This window comes from Pseudopodoces humilis, chromosome 3 (genome assembly GCF_049639895.1).
Source record: "Pseudopodoces humilis isolate 2021_Gansu_Grassland_sample_001 chromosome 3, ASM4963989v1, whole genome shotgun sequence".
NCBI classification, from domain to species: domain Eukaryota; kingdom Metazoa; phylum Chordata; class Aves; order Passeriformes; family Paridae; genus Pseudopodoces; species Pseudopodoces humilis.
Window position 1 is genome coordinate 1,611,620 of NC_142202.1, and position 22,432 is coordinate 1,634,051.

The 22,432-nt window shown below is 41.7% G+C and overlaps 1 protein-coding gene and 1 long non-coding RNA gene across 3 annotated transcripts in view; one reads left to right on the plus strand and one right to left on the minus strand.

Annotated features, from left to right (window-relative positions):
• The window catches only part of LOC148184549 (uncharacterized), a 43,736-nt gene that overhangs the window by 18,712 nt on the left and 2,592 nt on the right, over positions 1-22,432 (plus strand). The gene's annotated exons all lie outside the window — the stretch shown is intronic.
• EFEMP1 (EGF-like fibulin extracellular matrix protein 1) overlaps positions 1-22,432 on the minus strand; it is a 45,475-nt gene that overhangs the window by 3,344 nt on the left and 19,699 nt on the right. For both annotated transcript variants that reach the window (XM_005525458.2, XM_014254607.2), the window contains exons 5-9: positions 8,863-8,985; positions 5,344-5,463; positions 3,081-3,200; positions 1,560-1,679; positions 28-151 (exon numbers count right to left, since the gene is read on the minus strand). In XM_005525458.2, the coding sequence (XP_005525515.1) occupies positions 28-151; positions 1,560-1,679; positions 3,081-3,200; positions 5,344-5,463; positions 8,863-8,985 (607 nt within the window). The remainder of the gene's footprint in view (positions 1-27; positions 152-1,559; positions 1,680-3,080; positions 3,201-5,343; positions 5,464-8,862; positions 8,986-22,432) is intronic.

The following is a 22,432-nucleotide window of genomic DNA, read 5'->3' on the forward strand; positions in this document are numbered from 1 at the left end:
AACCACAAGATTTCATTTTTCCCTTACTTCTCTGAGGTAAGGATGTAGGGCTCTTGACAAGGATTTCTTGGGTAACAACGGAACCCTCCGTGGTAATTCCAGCAGATTTCGTCCTCTCTGCATTCATTAGTGGTCTCACACTCATTTATATCTAGGAGGAAGGAGGAGGGACTGTGTCAAAGCAAAGGTACTACAAAAAAAATTGCTTGTCTGTAGAATCACCTTTCCATGTCCTTGTCTTGTTTTCTGGGACCTGGCTACAAAGGGTTTCTCTATGCAGAAGTGGAATAAACTTGCTTATTGGGTGTTAAGCAAGACTGAATGTTTTTAGCTGACTGGAGATGCACATTAATCATATATAATGCAACTGTGGAAGTGCTGTCAAGTTTATAATTAGCAAAGAATGATTTTACAGCAGGTGGTGTCCTGGAGACAGAGGAAAAAGGTCTTGGGGCAGAATTGTGGTTACCTGCCTTTTGCAGCTTCTCAGTTGTTATAACCTGGGTTTAAAGTGCTTCATTAATGGCTACATTTTAACCAAAATAGCTTTAGAAGGAAGAGTGAAAACTTGTTTATTGTGCAAAGTAGAGCTGCTTCTTTTGCCTGGGAAAAGAGCTCTGAAGGGAGGTGGTGACTGTGAGCTTTGCACTGTATTGATGCTGTGTGTCCTGTCAGTGCCAGAGCCCCACTGTCTACCCACACAGTCTCCTAAATTTCACACAGGCACAGAAAGGCTTTATCCAAATGTAATCTCTTGGAAGGCACCGACTGGTTTTTAGATTATTAAATCTACTGTCCTGCAATGCTCAGTGTTAGCTGCTGCTTTGCAGAGGAGAAAGAAGTTAATCAGGATTTTGTAAGACAAAATAGCAATAAAGATGAGTTATTTTCTCATGTTTTCTTCTCCTGATTATCACACCTCTTTATTTCTAAAAATACACACTGATATATCAGGTTCTGCGTTCACTTAATATATTTTTCTGCAATATTCTCTAATAAGATGCAGAGACTTTTAGCACCACTGAGGAAAAACCACAAACTTGAAAATCCTGGCATTTGGTGGCACCTGGCCAGAACATTTATTTTTCTACACAAAAATTATCTAAGCTGCTGAAGGCTTGCAATTTTTTTTCTCCTGTTATCAGAAGAAACATATCTTTAATTTCTACTGGATTTAGGAATATCTCTGAAAAATAAACATGATATAAAGCCATGTTTCATGTAAAAAATGACCTGGTTTATTCAGGGATGTGTATCTCAAATTTAGAGCCAGTACCTTGACATCCAAGTTTTACCTGTGGGTTGCAAAAACTGAAATTTTGTCCTAGGAATCCAAAAGACTTCGAGTTTGAGCTCAAATTCAAACGAGATTAGAAGATACTTAATGAATCATCAGGTGCTTTATCAACATATCTTCTGCTATCAGCACTGTAATGCTGATATGTAATGTATGAATGTAATGTCATGCAATACAAGCATTTAGCTAGCAATCACTCTTAGCCTTGCCTGAAGTGGTGGAAATAAAGCAGGGCTGAGCCTGCCAAGGGGAGGGCACTTACCTTGGCATGTCCTGCCTCCTACTACCTGGTATCCTTCGGGGCACACACAGGAGAACTTCCCTGGCTCGTTGACACACTGGTACTGACATAGGTAACTTGAGGTTCTGCATTCATCAGTGTCTGCAGGGAGAAAAAGAGCTTTGTGTTCTTGGCTTTTCAAATTTACCTTGTTACAGAACTAAATATAATAGCTAAATGCTTGGGAGGGGTAAAAAAAAAAATCTAAAAAGAATTATCCAAAACCTGAAATGTGCTGCTTAACGCCTTGAGAATGGAAGGGTGAGCTCTAGTGGGATTTTGTTACTAATCCTCCAAAAGAAGAAGTTTGGGTTTGAGGAAGGAGAAGCTAAATAAAACTTCAGAACAGGTTTGGGAAAATATCTCTTGAAATTGTGTATACTTGCAGCGTTCCAAAATGTGATGACTTTGAGGAAAAAACCCACAGCTGTGAGATTAGTTAGTAAGGCAAAAATGTTGCCTTTGTACTTGTGCCCTGTGCTCACAGAAGTAGCTCTCTGGGAAAGAGGGAAAGGTCTTTTTTTCCCTTCTAATAATAATCAGGGGATACCATTCTCCTGCTGTTCTCTCCTCGTGTATCCATCAGTCCCTGGTGAAGGAAGCCTGGTGTGAAACAGGACCGAATAGTGTATGCCATCAACAGGAAATGAATTTAAACCCGTCAAGAGGAGGGGTTGGCTTGGAAAGCACAGAGCTCCCTCCTCCTACCTCTGAGCTGAGCCCAGCTCTTGGGCTGGGCTCAGGGATGTCCTTGGAGGCTGCATACTTGCTGTTCCCTGTTCTGTTCAAATAGGATTAGCTTAAGCAGCTTGGCTTAGTCGAGGGAGCATCTGTAACAGCTCTTGCAGCTCTCTGGGGAGGGCAGTGGTAGGGACCTCTCTGCCTCCAGGGCTGGTAGAAAGGATGTGGGCTCTAAGGGTGAGGTCATAATGTGTCCAAAAGGAGATTAGGGCACTCCTGTGGAGCCTCTGGCAGAGGAAATAAAGTGTTGATTGTACAGTCAGCAGGAGACACGCTGTTGGTGTACACAGGCTGCAAAGCACCTCAAAAGCACACTTGTCGCTCCCTTACAATCAGAAACTGGAGGTTTTGTTTTCAGAGGAGCCTAACAACACACAAAATTGCCCTTGTTTTTGGTGTGCATTCCTTTCCGATTCATTTAATAGTCGTCAGCGTTAGACCACCCACAATTTCAGGGAGTTTGTGCAATCAGGGTTCAGAAACCTTTCTTCCCTCTTGGGATCTGAAGTGCAGCAATCTCTGTCCTGTTTTGCCCTTGCTATCGGGAGACCTATTCCTACCTGTACCTGAAAGCATCTGCAGCTACTGAGGTGTGAATTAGCCCCCTTTGTACCATAAAAAATAAATATCTTAAGGCTTTTGGCTACAAACTCTACCCACAGAGTGTCTCCAATTCTGTCCCTTTCTGTTCACAGAAAGGCTTTTGGGAAAACAAACAAAAAAAATTGCTTTTCCAAGATAAAAAAAAAAAAAAAGGCTCACCTTCACAGTTGATTCTGTCACTGCTTAGCTCAAAGCCTGGATTACACTGGCAGATGAAAGAACCCAGGATATTGTAGCACTGCTGTGCACATGGGTTGTTGGCATCACATTCGTTGATGTCTGAAAGGAAAAATTAGATATTTACCTTGTGTAGGTGGTAATTAGGCTTGGTGGATTAGTCCTTAGGCTGGGCCTGTTGCTCAGCAGAAGCTCAGTTGGCTCTCTCAATGTAGAGCTGCAGTCACTGGAGCAATGTTAGACCTGTGTTTTACATTCTATGTAAAAACAAGTATTTTTCCAGGAATGAGAGTTATTCTAATGTGTGATGAATTCTCCCAAAAATGTTTAATGTGGCTATTAAACTCCACATTCCAGCGCCTTTTTTTCAGGTATGAGATGCCAAGTCTCTATAAATAATTGATATAAGGAACACATACTGATAAGACCTCTCAGCATGCAGTGGTTAAGATTTATTTCAGCTATTTATTACTCTGAAAATTTGTTCTTTTAAATTCCATTGCAATTATAACATGAGCCTCTGAGGCCAGTAGAGTTGTGCAGAGCTCTAAGGCCTAGACCATATTGGGGGAAGGTATTTTTCTGTGCTACATTTTCCATGGTGTTGCCCATCCCAAGAACGTTTTGAGGACACTGGTATGAGAAGAGAAGCAATTTTTAATGGGAAGTTTATATAAGTCTAATCACCTCTGGAATCTATAGCTCTTGTTTGGCACAGAGTGTTGATTAACTGCTGCTCCTGTCAGTCTGTAGATTTTAGTGTTTTCCCTTGTATTTCCCTCCTGTTTTCCATTCATATTTGTGTTTATCAGATATCTCCATGAGTAGAGAGCTGTGCTTGGAAAAAAACCTTTGAGTGCATGGCTTATAAATGTCAGCAACACTGTAAATTTACAGATATACACCTAAAAACTGACAAAGCTGAGGCACTCAGAAAAATAACACCAATGAGGAGGATATGTGTTCTCTGCATAATGAACCTCCTAGGCCTGAAAATGAATTAGAATAGGAGAAAACTCATCACAAAGTCTTTTTCTTCCTCTGACTTAATTTCTGGCAGCAGTGGAAAGGATGTACATTATTCGTCCTCCAATACTACCAGGAGGAATAATTTAGGTGGCCAAAGCCCCAGTTGTGTTTGTTTTCCAAGAAATACTGACCCATTTTCAATATAGGCAGAAGTTGTGACAAATATAATGGCTACAGCTGTCAAGTGTTGCTGTGGCAGATGTGATAGTTTGCCTTGATGCAGCAGCCACTCATTTCTAAATCTCCTCCTTAACCTTTCCTCCCTTTTACCTGGTAGAAATGTGCCTGATGAGGCTGGAAAGCCAGGGAACTGGTGCTTGGTGAAGTGTTAAAGGATTCACCTTCCACTGGAGCCATGGAAAGGGACAAGTAAGTGACTTTTGTCACTGTTGTGTCCAAGGACAATTAAAAAAATCCTATTATTTGGTGAGAACCAAGCAATTCTACTCTCACTTTAGAGCTGTATGGTGAGCTCAGGTGCTCGGTGAGGTTTGGCAATGCTTGGAAGGGATGGTGGAAGCTGGAAAATATCCTGATTTTATATATATATATACATAGAAATAATGATTTTATATACACAAATAACATCTATAAAGAACTGACCATCTTCATTAGCAGTCTCTTGATTTTACAGCCGTTCTCTCTGTGCTTCTGCAGAGTTACCTTTTATCATTACTCTCATCCTTCTAGAACAGATATTATGATTTCAAACTTGACATCAGTCTTAAAGGTTTTACTGTGCAGCTTCCCTTAGTGTTTTACTTCTGAGAGCAGCATCACAGCTGGAAGGTCCCTCTTAGTGACACTTATTTCAATTTTTAACTTTTTTTAGCTATTCAAATGTGACCTAAAAACTTTCTTTACCATGTGCTGAGGGTAATTGCCCTTAACTGCAGATGTATAATATGGATTCCCTTGATTCCCAGTTCTGGCCTTTGTCATGTGAACTGGGAATATCATCAGGAAAGCCAATAGTAAAGCAGAACCGAAAGAATAATTAAATCTAGGATTAAATACTGAATATAAGACTTTAGATATTCCTTGGAAATCTACACCAACAAAATAACATGCGCTCAAGAAAGCTCTAAATTTTTCTCCAACCCTCCTGTAATTCTCAGATCACTCGCGGAGGAGCCTCAGTGTGGCCTTTTTCCGGCGGTTGTTTATTTCCTGTCCTCGCGTGCCGGTGTCTGGGGAAGTGCTGAGGATTCCTTACCCACGCAGGTGTGGTTGTTGGATGCCAGCTGGAAGCCAGCGTTGCACTGGCAGTAGTAGGAGCCGGGGGTGTTGACGCAGCGGTGGTGGCAGTACGGCGGCAGGGTGCACTCGTCGATGTCTGGGGCACCAAAAGACACCGGTTAGTTCTCATGGAAGCGCAGCGCTTCCCTGCTGTGCTCTCCTGGCTGGAGAAAGTTAATTGCACTTGATTGAGAGCAGGAGGAAAGCTTATGTGAGTTGGGGTCTACTTCCATGGATATTACAAGATACACTTCAACTTTTCCTCTAAGTGACTATTTTATAACAAGCTTTTATGCTCCTTGTCTTCACTGTGCATTCCAACTTTATTTTATTGACTCAGTCCTGCAGCAGTGCTTGGTCTGGTTTATTTTGTGCAGGTAAAGCTCAGTGTTTTGTTCAGCTTTCCCTGACCCCTCAGGATCAGACACGGTGCTGACCAATGCAGCCAATGTGGCTTGGAGCTGACTTTCCCAAAAACTCACATGCAGCACTCCTGGCACGTGCTGAATCTTCTCAGCTCCATTAGGAGCAGTCCAGATTTTCTGTGCAAGTACAGGGGAACGGCAAGGATAGAGAATTAACGGGCCTGAAAAGGAAACAGGTGGCTGTGCTTCCACAGGGATCCCCAGACCCTGTCCTGCTGCTCAAGGGTTTTCCCATTGCTCCCATTCCCCTGGCTGCCTGTTCTGGATACCTTCCCAGCCAGCAGCACCACACTTGGCTGTGCATCTCGGGCACCGAGAGCCTTCCACAACCTCTCCTTGCAGGTCAGGTGCTTTTGAGGTGGAGCACTCTGCCTTTCCAAGAGTCAGCATTCCTGGTGTGCATGGGAGCAGGCCTTTCACCTGCCAGCCACACAAAACGTGCACCAGCCCATTCCCTTACCCCTCTGCATTTTAAAAGGCTTCCCTGTATCCTGGGGGGGGGAGAGTGGCTCTGGTTTTGCCTGGAAAACATGTTTTATTATTCTATTATCGTGTGTGTGTGTGCAGTGGCTGCCTTGAATGTGGCCTGCTGGAGCTTGGTGAAGAAATCCAGCACCGTGCTCCAGGCTTGTACACAATGGGACATTTCAAAGGATCAACACTCACACAAATCAGACCAGTATTCACTGGAACAAAGAAAGGCACTTCCCACATCCATGCCAGATCTTGAGTTTCCTACCTCCAGCTGTTTCCACCATAGATGTGTTTAAAAAGAGGCCAAGACTTTTTTTTAATAATGAGGAAAGTGTTTGTTTTAATATCAAGTGAAAAAATAATCTTTACAAGTTAACCCTTTCTTGATCAAATTTTAGGCTGAACTTAACGGAGTGTTTTGGATGATTCTGAATGAAAAGGCTTATGCTGGAAAATTCCTGGCTATCCATACAGCAGCAATTGTCACTGTAACTCATGTTGCAGAGAGAAATTTGGAAGTGGAAATGGAATAAATTAAGGAGGCACAGTAGATTTCCATCCTTGACTTTTACAGAACTAAGCTTTTAGGAGTAACTTTTTTTTTTTTAAAAAATGCATATGAGCAATGCTTTGGTACATTTATACACATAAATGCTTTCAGGATCTGGCTCTTATGCAGTGGGAATTTTCCTTGTGGGATTAGGCACATCAGCTCTGGGCAGATCTAAGGGCTGAGATTCATCTGATCAATTGGGCCAAATCTCTTTGAAGTGATGCTGGAAAACAATTCATTCTCTCTGCAGTCATGCATTTGAGAAAAGACTCATTTGGCAATATGTGAACAAGCAAATTAAAAAAAAAATCAGAAAAAAGTCAGAAATTGTTAGTGAATTTAGATTAAAATCAACCAATTGTTAAAAATGTATTTTTTTTTCTCCCTCTACTTTCAAGCCAAAACAGTCTGGAAAAATTTCTTTCAAATTTGAGAAACATTTCCTCCCATATGGAGAACCTCTATCAAGATCTGGCCCCAAGAACATTTTCTGGCGAAGCTGTTATAAAATCCCCAAAGACAGGCTTTATTCTGAAATGCTGACAGTACTAACTGTTGGGATGTACTTGTAATTTAGGTCAGTGTGTAATATGTAACACAGGTGTTATTCTTGGTTTTGGCCTAAGTAGGAGAAGGGAAATTTCACTTTCCAGACATCTTCATGGATATATTTAGATGCATAAATGTGCTCACATTTAGGTATAAAGGGTCTATGACTCTCATTTCTTCTCAGTTCTGTCCTGTTTGCAGTGAGACTTTCATTTAGGACTGTGGGTCTTGAGATCAGAAGTGCTGTTGCATGGCAGTAATATAATTTACCTGCTATATAAAAAATCCAAATAAACCTCATATATTAAAAAGATAAATCCATTACCTCCTAAAATTATTCCTCTACCTACATTCCAAATTAGTCATCCTACTCCTGCACAGAGAACTGAGAAAAATCAGATACACCTGTGTTTACACCAGTTTGACAGTGCAGGTCCTGATCTATGTCTTTTAGGAAAAAGATAAGAATTTTTGAGTTATTTCTACAGCCCTTGGATTGGAATCCTGAAGAAAGAGCCGTGCCCAGAAATTGAAGTTATTCTAGGTGTGTACTAAAATATCCTCAGTTTCTTACCTATGGCCTTAGCAAGGCATTGTGAAGAGATTAAAAATAAAAATCTTAAAATTCTTACACTTTAAAATGCAAGATCCCGGAAAGAGGAAATACCCTTGAGTTCTGTTGAGGGGAAAAACCCCAACCCCAAATCCTTTCCTCCTAAGCTGCATAAAACCAGTGCAGTGTCTTAGAAGAGGCTGTCTTGAATATCACCTCCTGATGTGTAGATGTGACTCTCTTCCTTCAGAATTGTTTTTATTATCTGACAAACCCAAGGCTTAAGGCTCGAGTGCCTCTAGAAGCAAATTATCCATTGAAATGGTGATGAAAGAGGTGTGAAATGCAGGCTGAAGGAACTGGGGATGGCACTTTGATGTCCCCACCTGAGGATGTGACAGGAGAGATGCAGTGTTTGCCCTGCACTTGGATTTAATTCCATGCTGTGCTTGCATGGCTCCCAAGGCTGCAAACAGCTTATCTTGGCACAGAGAATAAAGCCTGGTGCGTTTTAGAGGCTGCAGCTCTCCTGTACCTGCGTTCAGAGTTTCCATCTCTTTCATTTGTGCTCATAAAGCTGAGTCCTGGAGTGGGGCTGGGGTGCTGTGTGCCACGGACCTGGAACTGAATCTCAGGGGAAAGATGTGCTTTGCTGCCATCGTGGCACTATCTGGGACACTGGGCAATGCCCCAACACAAACAATCACACAATGGGAACTATTAGCAAAACTCAGCTTGTGAACTCCAAGTGTTGATTATCCTTGAAATAGCTCCTCGTCCCATGTTTTAGTGATTAATTGCTGTGGTAAAGTGACTATTCCATTGTGTTCCAAAGTGAGACAGCTGTTTCACACCACACATACCCATCTGCTTTATGACTAGTGTGAAGTTTGCAACTGTAGATAATGAAAGAAAAACCACTGAATGGAAAGCAACACTTACCAACACACTGGTCCCCTCGTTTCTGGTAGCCTGGAGGGCACTGGCAGCTGAAGGACCCTCTTAAATTGACACACACTTGGTCGGCTCTACAATTGTGGGTTCCAGTTGCACATTCATCTATATCTTTATAGAAAAGAAAACAAGTGCAATGTTAGTCATTGAATTTATTTCAAGTATTTAACCCTTGGAAAAATGTTTTATATATCTTCAAGCTTCCTATAAGTGCAGGCAGAAAAGTTCAAATGCACTCCCAAGATGTCATCTCAACACTTGCAGCTATCAGAAATCTGGTAACATTTTAATTCTCATACACTGCCTTTGTTGATCTCTTCAGATATGGTTATTTTAAACATTTGTTTCTCAAATACCATTAATATTTTGTACTTGTCAGTCTAGAATTTTCTGTAAACTTCTTGCAGCTACATCATATTTGAATCATTTGCCTCTTTTGTTTTGCTTTGGTTTTTTTCCCACACTGGTTGGATGTTTCATGCTGAATTACTCCAGAAAATTTCAGCAAATGTAGTTCAGCTCTTTCTCAAGAAGGAGAGGAGTTAGAAATATGTTGTTTTGCTGGTCCTAAAAGGACTCTGCTGCTCTCTTGCATGGTTCCCGTGCTCCATGCTTTGGACTTGGAACTTGGTCTGTGGTGGCCTTCTCATCAGGACGAGATCTGCCTCTTGTCATTCCCATGAAAATTCCCCTAATTCAGTCAATCTGTTCAAGTCTCTGGAAACAGTTTACGTATGTTTGTATTTGCACAGTACAGCTAAAACTGCAAGTTCTAGCCCAATACTTTCCAGAGTAATTCAGGCAGCTTTTAGTTTGTGCTCAATGCAGGTTTATACAAGTATGAAAACAGCATTTTCATTTTGCCTGCTCATTATGACTGCTGGAGGTACTTAATTATAATTAAGCTGCATGTGCTGACAAATGAATTACAATTTGCTTTCTCATCTGAACATCCAAAATGTTGGAGAGCTTTTTATTGTAACATGACACAGTACAGTGAGATGATTTTTTAATTTTGGCATCGTACGCGATTTGGAGACTCTAGGCTGAATAAACAAATTCCTTAAAACTTATGATCTCTAGTTTACAAATCTCAGCTGACCTCTCTATTTGTATAGGCACTGGGGATGTTAGAACATCACCAGTGGCAGATTCTGGGTGGTGCTTTGGAAAAAATGATGGATTCTTTCTCATAACAAATGAAAACAATTTTGACCACAAGATTCAATAAAAAATAAACTATCAACGGTTTGAATTAATTCTCAACGTTTACCCTTTCCCCAAATATCCAAATATTTTACATACATCTTCCCTTCATTTGCTGGGGTAGCTAAAGGCCTTTTATGTTGGGCTGCTCTTTGCATTTCTGCACAGTGTCAGTACTGAAGCTGCTGTGCTGGTGCAGGATTTGCTGAGCTCACTGTTGTGTCCCGACACTGAAAAGCACATTCCCAGGTGTGAAGACTTTGGGGGACTACAACTGGCTACCTCTTGCCACCCCAACATCAGGCAGCTCAAGGCAAGTCTTTGCAAGGACCTTGTGAGCTTTGTACTCCTGGTTCCTAAAAGAGCTGGAAATAAAATACTTGTACAATTCCAATCCTTTTTGTTGCAGGCTGTGCTGGAACAAAGAAAGTTTATTTGATCTTTAGGAGCTTTGTATATGAGTAAACATGAGTTGCCTTTTAAGATGGATTAGTTAAAATGTATTGAATAATAAGCTACTCCAGCTAAAATGGTTCATAGCTTTACTTTTGTACTCATGGTCTTTGGCTGTTCCTGGTGGTAAGTTCAGCTGGACAGAAAACCAATTATTCCCAATTATTGCCTGCTTGCTGCCTCCCCATCTGGAAACCCTTGGAGGGTTTGATGTTCTGCTCAAGATCTGGGTTTGTAAAAGGTGGGAAGTGAGGGTGGGCAGGAGAGCAGCCTTCCCTAGGTTGCCATGCCTGGAGAGGGTCTGCTCCCACCTCTACCTGTGCTGGTAGAGCAAGGCCTAAAGTTTGTGTTAGAGGGGAAATCCGGTGGGAGGAGAGCAGCAGGCACCTGCAAAGGTTTCAGTGCTGGCATCTCTGGTCCTGCAGTAGTTACAGATGTGTCCTGCCCTTGGGACTGAGACAGGGGTGAGGAAGTGAGCAAAGATTTCTGTGCTGAAAGCAGTGCCAAATGTGGATTGTGTTGGTGCAATCCCAGAGCAGCCCAGCCCTCGTGGAGTATGGGAAGCAGCACTGGTGGATTTAGCGGTGATGCTGCAGCTCTGCCTGTGAGCGAGGCCAGAGAGGAGGTTCCAGCTCTTGGCACTCAGTGTGACCCAGATCACTATCCATTACAGAAACAGTCTGTTTCCTGACTGTCCACAGAGTTTCTGGAGAAATAGAGGTATGGGAGTCATCAGAAGGAAACATCAGCAACACTGGAGTTTCCTTGGCACGTGGCCGAGCGGCTCCGTTTCTCTCTGAGGTGGTGGAGGCAGAGTTATTTACCAATGCACACCTTCTTCTCTGCCCATGGGAAATGGCACCGTCCTCCACTGGGGACTGGGGATTGATTTGGGATTCCCAGTATGTGTTTGTGGCTCTTGTGTAGGTAGATTGTCTATCTGCAGTTCTTCAGGGTCTGACCAAACTCAAGTTTCCAGATAGTTTTCCCAGTTATGTCCCCCCTGTAGGGAAATCATTCATGCCCAGGTCTTCATTCCATTATTAAAAGGACTTATTTTTCCAGTTGAAATCAGACTTTTCCAATCCATGAGATTCCTCAATTTACCATGACTCTCTCAGTGCCCTCTGACCTGACAGTGATTTTGAGTTTCCAGCAAATCCTACTTTTAGTCTGTATCAAATATGGAAATGAGATGGGAGTTATACAAAGCACATATTCTTCCCTGAATTCTACCACCTCATTCCATTTGATTGTTCCTAGACAGAATCCCTGGGCTTAAGTGTGAACAGTAAATGAGGAATTGGGAATTCAAACTTTTGGTTTCTGCCTGGTGCAGACCCCCATGGCCTTGGTGGTCTCTGAGAAGACACTGTGGGGCAAGGGTGTGATACAGGAACATCACAGAGCTCACCAGCTCTAATCCTGAGAGCAAAATAAATTTATCTAACCTTTCCTCTCTAGCACAAATGTTTAATAATCTGTTACGTGCATGTGTATTTATAATAATTAAAAAAAAATTAAAACAAGGCTCTCCACTGCACACACTTGTCCCTCTGGGGAGAGGGTGAGAGAACAAACATGTGACAGATGTTTGTCATGTTGCTTAATGCACTACTGGAAAGCACTCAAGATACCACAGTGATGAGTGCAGTATAAGAAACAGATCTAGAAAGAAAATATGGGGCTTTTACAAGCTCATTCTTGAGCATCTTTCCTCTACATCCTCTTTTCCAAATTTGGTGTCATCATGATAAAGTTCATCTCCAGAACTGTTCCAGCAGCTCATTCCATAGCTGAGGCTTCTGCCTTAAGCAAATACCTTGCCTGATAAGAAAACACCTGAGAACACTCCCAAATCATTCCTCATCAGCTTTGTTTAAAGTTCATTTCTAGATGTTGCACAAGCATTTGTTTGTCCAGGGAAGCCATATAAATTGCACTAATAACTAGTAATGAAAGTGATCTGCTCTTTTTTTCTTTACATCTTCTAATCTCACAGCATTTCTAAAGGTTGTGCTGTTCACTATGCATAAACATGGGCTGTAAGTTTGTATTAGGTAGTTAAAAAGCCTGAATGGTGTTTGATTATTGATGCATGCAACCTGTGAAACACAGATTTGTTCTTAAACTCTCTGTGTCTCTGAGTCTGATCAATGATGTTGCTCAGATTTTTATTCCCAGTTTTCCTCTGGACAGTTACATCCTGTGTAAATGGAAAATTCCTTTGAAATGGTCTGGGTGTCTGTAACAATCCTTTTGTAGATCAATCTGATTTGAAAATGGAGCTGGGTTACCTTCAGTGTCTTGATCATTGTATTAACTGAACTCAGGTAATTATGCAGTCTTTCAGTAGGCCACTCAAAATCAAACTTAGTAAGGGATTTATTTGTACTTTGATTAGGAAAAAAATTTGCAGAATTGGTTTGGCTTGAGTACTTTAATTTCCCTCTGGTGCTTGTAAGTGTTAAATCCAGAATACTGAAAGGATGTGACAAAGCACAGAATTCAGGTTGTCTGAACACTTTGAATTCAGAGCCATTAAGCATGATGACAGAGTCTTCAATCTCACTCTGTTTTTCCTGCAGTTGTGCTTGGTCAAACCTTGCTGTGCCCAGATGGGGTTGGGGGGTGTGGGCCTCTGTCAAGTTGCTGTATGAAATCTTTAATTTAGAGACAAGGTCGGAGTCTAAGGAGAAGTGGGGCAGAAACGCAACAATCAAGGACACCATGTCTCAAATGACATGTGAGCTCCACTGCTCTTTCAGAAATGTGGATGGAAGCCCTCAACTGTGCTGTGGTAAATAGGCCCTTCAGACCTATTGATGACTCACCCTGATGTAAATACTGCCTTTTACAGCAATTTCCAGGGCTGTTCTAGAAAGCTCTTTTTGGAAGACTTTGCCATCCATAACTGTCTGCAAGTTAAGAGAATGCTCTGAGTTGCACAGGCAAGTGTCTGAGGTTTGCAGGGTGCTACAGCCACAGTGTGAGAACCATGGAGGGCAGCAAAGCTTGCTCCTGTATTCCTTCAAAATATAAATCAACTTGCATTTCATAGTTTTAATTCCACAAGCCTCACTAATGGCTATACCCAGTGATTCCCTCATTTTCCAAAAATGTGCCCGCGCTGCCTCTCTTGAAGTGATTTACACAATTCTGTCCCTCCACTGCTGACTTTGGCAGCCTGCTCTGTATTTCAACCACCAGTTGTGTACAGATATTTTGCCTGACCTGCTTTTTAGCTACAGCTTTCCCTAACCCTCATGTATGGCTCCCTCTTTTAGAGGCAGTTTTTCTGTTTCTCTCCTGCACTCCATTCTCTCAGGCTCTTATCTAGATCCTTAAAATTTTCTTGCTAGTCTTCCTTTCTGAGCTACAACCCTGGCTCTGTTCCCTTCCCGCTGTGACTCACTTTTCCCAAACCCCCTGACTCATGCTGCTCGCTCACTTATGCAACAGCTTAATCTCTGCAATTTGCTTCGTATCATTAGAAGCAGCACATAAAACCAGGAGATGCATTTCAGCAGGGCTTTGGACTTTTAGAGAAAAACGCCATCCACATCCACTCTCATCTTATTTAAGCCCCTTGAAGATTTTCTCCTCCATTCCAGCACATACCTGTGTGTTGTGCTCAGAGCTGCAGAAATGTTTTCTTAACTAAAGTGTGTCTTGCTCCTGTGACTGAAGCGTTCAGCTTCTTGCTGCTCACTGGCTCTCAAAATATTGTAATATATTACAGCATCTTCTTGCTCTCTGTGCACATCCTCCTTTCTCTCTTGTCTTTCCTCACCTCAAACAAAAATGTTTCCAGGTTGCTTTTCTCTATCCTGTTCCATAGCAATCTTAATATTCCACCGCATAAAAAAAGAAGGCTCTTAAAATATTTTGTGGGATTGAAATTCTTATTTCTGTCCCCACTGAGGAGCACTGGTGGAGCAGCTTCTGAATGGTTCATAGAAATCCAAATCCATGATGATCCCACCGATGTTACTGTTGCACTTGTCATGGACTGCAGTGAACCTGTTCTCAATTTGTTTTGAATGTAAACCATAAATATTTTACTTAATGGGTTTAAATTTTTTTGAGTTCTCAGTGTGAGTGAGGCCAGAAACTATCTTGGTCTATTTTTCTAATGGATTCATCTGAAGAGCAAACATCATCTCCCACGTCAGCAATGGCACCAGACAGTCTGATATCAGACATGCAATGATCTGCACGGTGCTGCAGCATCACTGACAATTTACCTAACCTCAGGGTTCTGTCAAAACTTTCCCTTTCTGCCCACTTCATTAACTTTCATGCTGTCTGTAAGATGTTTCATACTGGCATCTTTCAGAAAGAACCACCTGAAGATAACATACTTGGAGAAAATATCATCCATGAGTATGGGCTTATTTTATTTGACCAAATTAAGTATTCAGTCCCTTATTTATGTTTCTTATATTGTTCTTACAACTGAGGCCAAGCTCACTGCTATGTCGTTTCCTGGATCCTCCCTGATCCTTTCTTACACATAGGAACAGCATTAGCAACCTCCAAATTCCCTGGTTCCCTCCACAGCCTTAGCAAGCTATCAACAATTTCTGTCAAAGTCTTTTCTATTTCCCTTGCTACTTCCTTCAACATTTGCAATGTTATTCATCTGGGCTGGATGCCCAGATAGCTTTTAACTCCTTGGTGTTGGGAGGTTGTGCTTTGTGGTGGTAGAGTCCAGCATAAAAAATCTGTTACATAACATCAGGGCTGGAGGCAGCAGGAGATGAAATATCTGGAGAAATTTCCCATTCCTGGAGTGGCAAAACCTGCTCATGCAGAGACCTTCACTCCAAGTGCTGTCACTGTCCAGTGGTGTCATGAGGGACCCTAATTCTGCACAGCTCTGCAGCAGCCCAAAACCTCCCCCTTTTTTGCTGCTTTTTCTCTTTAAAATTTTCTTTTGCCCTTTCATGTGAGTTATATTGGCCTGATTGCCCTGGTAACAAGTTTTCACAGTTGAGCGAAGGTAACCTGCACAAATACTTGTTTGCACAGGAAAGAGAGATGTGAGAGCCAAGACCTACATTTAAGCAAATAGGTGAGGTAGAATGTTTAAATTAATGAGATTTTCCTGAAAAACGGCACGACTCCCTCGGTGTGCTGAAACATTTCCCCTCTTCAGTTTGAGAGTGCAGCAAAGCAAGTTCCTTGTGGATTCATCCCTTACTGCTCCTGGATGTCATGGCAGAACACAAGAGAAGCAGAGCAAAGTATTGATGTGGTAAATGTGCAAAAAAGAGAATTGGATGCACCACAAATCTTTGTGTGATTTTTGGATTTGGGCTGCAAAAGTGTGAGAACCTCTGTGGATTTGGGCGAGTTACCCAAGCACGGTGATTCCAGGAACGGGAAGGTACAGGAAAAGCATCCTTCTATTAACAGAACAGAGTTAACAAGCTGTCCTAAGTGAGCCTGCCCTGCAGTTTTCTGTCACAATTATCTGTTGTTTCTGGTGTGTCCAAAACAAAGTGACTTTTCACACAGAACAGCTCAATAAAGGAGTGAGCCACAGCTTTCAGCACTAGAACATCTCCCACGTGCTTGGAGCGGCAGGCAGCTGAGAAGGGTTTGAACTGATGCATTTGAAAATGCATTTCTTCCTTTCTCCTGCTCCGTGTGAGCTGCTCCTTCCCTTTCCAGCACACACCAAGCACTCTGGGAAGTGCATTGCACACAGGAAATGGCTCCTAATTCCAAGTTCCTTTGGAATTAGACGGATACACCTCATTATCCAACCACAGCCACAGTGAATTAAATGAATGTGACACATAAAACATTGCTCAGGTAACACAGGAATTAAAATAATCACTGCAAGTGAGAGTGGTGTGGTTGACATGGCATTAGTCTGATACAAGGCCACAAACTCTTCTCAAAAGGATTTTCTCTCCAATAGCGTTAGAACAAGAACATGGACAATAACGTGTCCTTGTGTTTAAAGTTTCTTTAATCCCCCATTAGAAGACCACATTGTTAACTATTAGTCTTCCCACTCATCAAAAAGAAAACTATTCCACGTTTTTGATGGATCTAGATTCATTTAAAATCAGTATTATTTGCTTTATTTTAGCCAGAGCCATAAATGGAGTCATTACAATCCACTAATTCAGAGCAATGTATCTGCGGGTCTCTGAGCGCTTCAAAACATGAGTTGTCATAATGGTAAACTTTCTGATTTACATTTTGCAATAGCTTATTTTTACTTTCAGTGGAGTATTTCCTGCTGTTGCTTTCTTGTGATTTTATGCTAGAGGTCTAACAACTTGTGCTTTTTGGTTCATGCCTGCCCAAGTGAGGATCACCCACCCATGATGACCAATACACTTGGACTGTGCTCAAAAACAACAAGGGTGGATTAAACTATTCCATTATTGCAGATGAAAGAGTTCTCCCCGACATCTGGCATATCATCTTCAAAACTGATATGGAACATTTCCATAAATTCAGCTTAACATTGTTTTTGTGAGCGTTCCAAAGTATTTTTAACATGAAGAAATAGCATGCAAACTAATTTCCTATTTGAAAGTAAATGTCTTGTTCTTATTTCTAATTCACGCAGTTATTAAAAAAAGGAAAAAGAAAAAAAAAGTAAAAAAAGGATGTTCACTTAACTTGAAGCATACTGGTTTGTTTACTTAAGTTAATGGAAAAGCTAGTCAGTGTTTGATGTAAAGCTGCCCCCTTGCTTGAAAGAAAACCAAACAACTGCATATGAATTATGAATATCTCCTAATACTTTCCAGAATTATCTGAAGGATGTATTTTTTTCTTAATTACGTACACTTAAAAGTTCCAAGTTCCCTCTTCATTTCCATTTTGTTTATTTCTCTCCTTGGAAACCTCATAAGCATTTTCCTTTAGCTAGGCTGGACTGAACAAAATATCACTGCTACAACCTGTAATATTGGGGAAATCAAGGCCTGAAAGCTCATTGTGGTTTTTAATTAGGAAGCTGAAGCTCATTAAAGCTTTTCAAGCCTTTTCACAGCATTTACACTGGCAGCTGCTGGATCCCTGCAAAGGAAAATATAAATATCTACCCAAAAAGTGAGCTCAGGGCACACTTCAAAAATCAACTTTCATTCTGAGACAGCTCAGGAAACAGCTCCTGCAAAAAATGTTGCTAATCCTGGATCCTGGGATGTTTTCCACTGCTTTAGTCCCAGTCAGAAGTACAGGAACCTGATTTTGGGGGATTTTTGGTCGTGGATGTGCAGCTCTGCTGATACAAGAAAATGGGACTTGTAGAAGGAATTTCAGATGTAGGACAAGTGACTTCGAATATTTGATATGAGACCAATTTTATCGAAACCATCTCATTCCCCTTCAGCTTTTGCAGGCTGAATGAGCCTTTTTAGGAATTCCAGTTTCCAAGCTGAGAACATTGAAGTTCAAGCCGAGTTCAATAGTGACTCTCCGAAAGAGAGGGCTTATCTAAATGATGATATTGTTTTTAGTACTAATCATCCTATCTGTTGGCAGTACCAACATGCTGCAATCTCCACAGCTCCCCACGTAAATAAGCAGATTCCTGATGCTGTTCCAGCTTTAGAAAATGCCTTTGAAGGCATTATTCAGTTCTGAATTTTTCCTATGTGGTTATGTGATACTTTTAGCATGTGGCTGGATGTACCCACTGATGCCTTGTTTTGAAGAAATGAATTTAAAATGTATTAAAATGTTATTGGTGGGCACTGGGCTGTGAAATAGAAATGGTTAAAAGAAATTCTCACTTTCATGCCTTCAACAACTTTTGAGTGATAGAAGAATAAAAGCAAATTATGGAAATAGTACTTAAAAAAAGACACATCAGTTGTTCTGGTCCAAAATATACTCTAGGGATGGGAGGGGACTGGAAGAGCTGGGATAGAAAAACACAATGTTCAGGTTGCACAGTTCAAGTGAAGTGAAAGGATGTGCAGAAATTAAGGTTTCTGTGGCAATATAAATTTGACTATGCCAAAACCAAGCGGTGTTAGACAGTTCTGATATTACAAAACCATCAGGAACTGGATCTTATAAATTTTTGTTTGTCTGTTTTGCCCTAAGAATTCTTGTTAACTTCCTCCTCCTTAGCACTTAAGTGGAAAATTCGATTTTCCATGTAATTCTTCACATGAAGAGGGCTTAAAATTGAGTTTGAAGTTTTAAAAATTCTTTGTTCACAAGAGAATGGATACAAGAGGTGAAGCCAGGCAGGATCAAAAATGAGGCAGAGGCACCAGAGGAAAAGAAATCAATCCTTTGAAGTTAAAATTTAAAAAAACAAAAAGAAAAAAGCAGTATGGATACTAATGAAGGAAGGAAAATGAATATGGGAAAAGCAAGACAGGAGCCCAGGGGAGGTTGTGGAAAAGGGGAGAAGGATGAGAGGTGTAACTGAAATAAGCTGCAGTCCACTGAAGTTTGTAAGTTAGAGCAGTGCTTGGGAAATATTTGTTGTTCTTTCAAAAACCTGACAAAAAATTCTGAAAACTGAAAATTATTATTATTTTTGGCCCCACTCTAAGATTTTTCTGGGGCTTAGCCACATTTTTTTTTCCCTCTGTGTTTGGGAACAAAAAAAAAAAGAAAAAAAAGACACCAAAAAATACTTTGTTCTCTCAATGAGTCAGTAATAAATAAAAACGAACATTCTAAAAACCAGAAGTTTCCTTGGGAAGAGAGAGCTATTTTTTCTTCCAAATTTCCTTTGCCTTAAAACTGGGATGTGCTTTGCTCTCAAGCTGAGGATCTGCCTGCCCAGATGCCTTTAAGCAATCAAGTAGAAGTAGCAACTGGGACAGCTTTGCTCCTTTCTTTCTTTTTTTGTTTTTTGGTTTTTTTTTTCCCCCTGGTGTTTGGCTGGGAAGTTACATGGGTTTGCCTCAGAGTAGATGCTGTGCTACCATAATCCTGGCACTTTTCACTGAAAACGAGATTTCAGCAGTGTTTCCTAGAGTAAGTGGAGAACTCCTGAAGCATCCTGAACATCCAGCTGCAGGGCTGGTGGGAGGGGGAAGTGTAGCAACCTGCTTTATTTGCCTGAGCATGTGATTTTTATTTTTTTTCTTTTTCTTTTGTTTTTTTAAATACCTTGTGATCTTCACAGACTCCTGGCAAAGCTTAAAAGGTTAGTTTTGAGAAGGGAGTGGCTATCATTTGTTTAGAAAATAAATAGCAAAAAGTAGGCCAAATACCAGTAAAGTTCCAGTTTTAAAATATTAAACTAACACATAACATTGCTGACCTGGAAAGGTCACATGAAGTGGGAGAAAGGATGTATTTAGAGTGATTGCCAGGCAGGACGTGGGATCTCTCACTGACTTGGCAGTAGATACTTCAGCTCTATTTGCTGTTTCTAATGCTCCTAATTTGCTAAGTTCTTAAGTTTGACAAGATGCAGTCTTTATTTGTCAGTATTTACATGGTATTCAGCAAGTGTGTAAATCCATTCAGAGGGTAACCAAGGCCTGCTTTTCCTGCTTCATCTTTGGATATGGATGGGATGCTCAGAAACCTGGGAGAAGGGAGGCTTGGAGGGGGTTTTCCTTTGGGGAGAGCTATCAGATAACAAGGCTATTTGTGACAAGTTTAAACTGGCTAAGTCTGGTGGAATAGATTCAGTGCTTCCAAACCTATCAGTGTGAGAGCAAGGAAAGAAATGACAATAGAGCTGTTAGAATTCCTTCAGAAGAAGCAGGAAGATTTAATGGAAATGTAAAGATGTCAGCATCCCTCTCTATGGCCTGACTTGAGGGCTCTTGGCAAGCGCGGAGGAGAAAACCCAACACAGCGGATAAATAATTGCTGCCACATCATCCCAGCACATCATCATCACTGCTGGATGAGATGAAAGGTATTTACAAACCAGAGGCTGCCAGCAGAACACAGGCAGCCCCAGCTTGATCCAGCTCCAGCTGTAATCAATAGGAGCCTTCAGCTAAACCAGAGCCTGAAGAACAAGCTGACTGCTTCTTGAAATGTCTTACACGGTGAGTTCTGTAAAGCAAAACTGGAGCTCAGCAGGAGCGGGGCATGGAGGGATGCAGTGGAGTTTTGCTCCACACATTTTTTGGTGGGCTTCAAAACTATATTTCCACTGACAGCTCAAGCCCCATTTTTCATTCTTCCCCTTAAATTTCCCACTTCTCTCCTGTTTTTCTTTCTCTGTTGCTTTGGCTTCTGCCCTTTTAATTTTTCAAGGCAGAGAATGTGCCTTTGTGAAGAGCAAGGCGAGTTTATGGCACCCTATTCATTATATTTATGAATCATATCTAACTGAATTTTTCCCATAGCCCAAAGGTGGCTGATTGCCCAAAGGCACTGCTCCTAATGCCTGCGTTTTCTATTTATAAGGTGTATTTTAGTTGACATCAGAAGCTGAAGGAAAGACTTCTGCTTGATATCACTTCTGCCAAATGAAACCCACAGAGAAACCGTGGCCAAAGGAATTCTGTACAAAAGTTGTCCGGGCTCTGTAATTTTGTTCACGTGGGTGTATGGTAGTATACACCAGCTGCCAATAAAAACACTCCAAAATAGATACAGCCCTGTGCAAGTCTCCAGATGATCCTAAAATGTACAGAACACAGGTAAGGGAGCACGGGGAGACAAGCAGGCTTTGTCAGGACACAGCCCAGTGAGAAAATCAGCTTCTGCAAGGTGGTTGTGAGAGGAGAAGCAGCTCCTCTGACAATCCCTGCTGCTCCCTGTAAGTTGATGAGATTCCTGAAAGAGCACTTTAGAATCAAATTAAAGAAAATTGTTGCTTTTAAAGCCATTTGTGGTTGTGACCCAGTGCGGGCACTCCCCCGAACGTGTTGATGCTCCGTGAGCCAAGGACAGGGAGAAATGAACCCCTCCAAGGAGGGAACATTGGTCTGGGCCATTGCTCTGCACAGGAGAGTCCTGGATCACTGGCAGGGGTTGGAAAGCTCCGGCAGCACGGAGCCCAGGACACAGGGAGAAGATCTGTGGGACAGTCATTAGCACTGATGCCCATCCAAACCCAACTTTTTGCCACCGGAGAATGGCAGGAATAAAAGGAATTGGCTTTGTAGCTACTGGTGGGAAGGGAAGGAACAGGCCCTGACAGATCCACTGGACAAGTTTTTAAATACTTTGTGGCTTGAGATGTTTCTCTTGCTTCTGGCCCCAGGAAGAAAGATGAGTGGAAAGCTTTAGAATCATAGAATGGCTGAGGTTGGAAGGAGTCTTAAAGCTCAACAAATTCCAACCCCATGCCATGGGCAGGGACACCTTCTGCTATCCCAGGTTGCTCCAAGCCCCTTCCAGCCTGGCCTTGGACACTTCCAGGGATGGGGTAGCCTCAGCTTCTCTGGGGAGCCTGTGCCAGGGCTTTACCACCCTCACAGCCAATATTTTTTTTTCTAATATCCAACATAAATCTACTCTCTCAATGCAAAAAAAAAAAAAAAAAAAATTGCAAAAATTCCCTGTCCATCTTTCTTCTAGTCATCCTTCCTGAAAAAGCATTGAGGACCTTTTTCATCCTTTTTTTTTTTCCCTCAAAAGGTTCTTTTCTCAGTTCTCTGTGTGTTCCACTCCCCTCTTTAAAAGGCATGAGGTCCCAGATCTTCGTGCTCTTGCAAATGGAATGTATGAGCCAAGTGCCAGGGATGCCTGTCTGCATCCTGGCACATCTGAGGGATGCCCAGGACATTGTCAGGACATGATCTGGCACTGCCTGGCTGTCTGGAGCCTTAAGCAGACAGCCACGAATGTGTGATAAAATCCACGGCAGAGGTTAATGGCTGGGCAGGATCCACAGGGAAACATGAGGGCCTCAGATGCTGCTGAACACAGGCCAGTGGTGGTTGGTCAAAGGAAATTCTGCTCATAAATTCTTGCAGGATTGGAG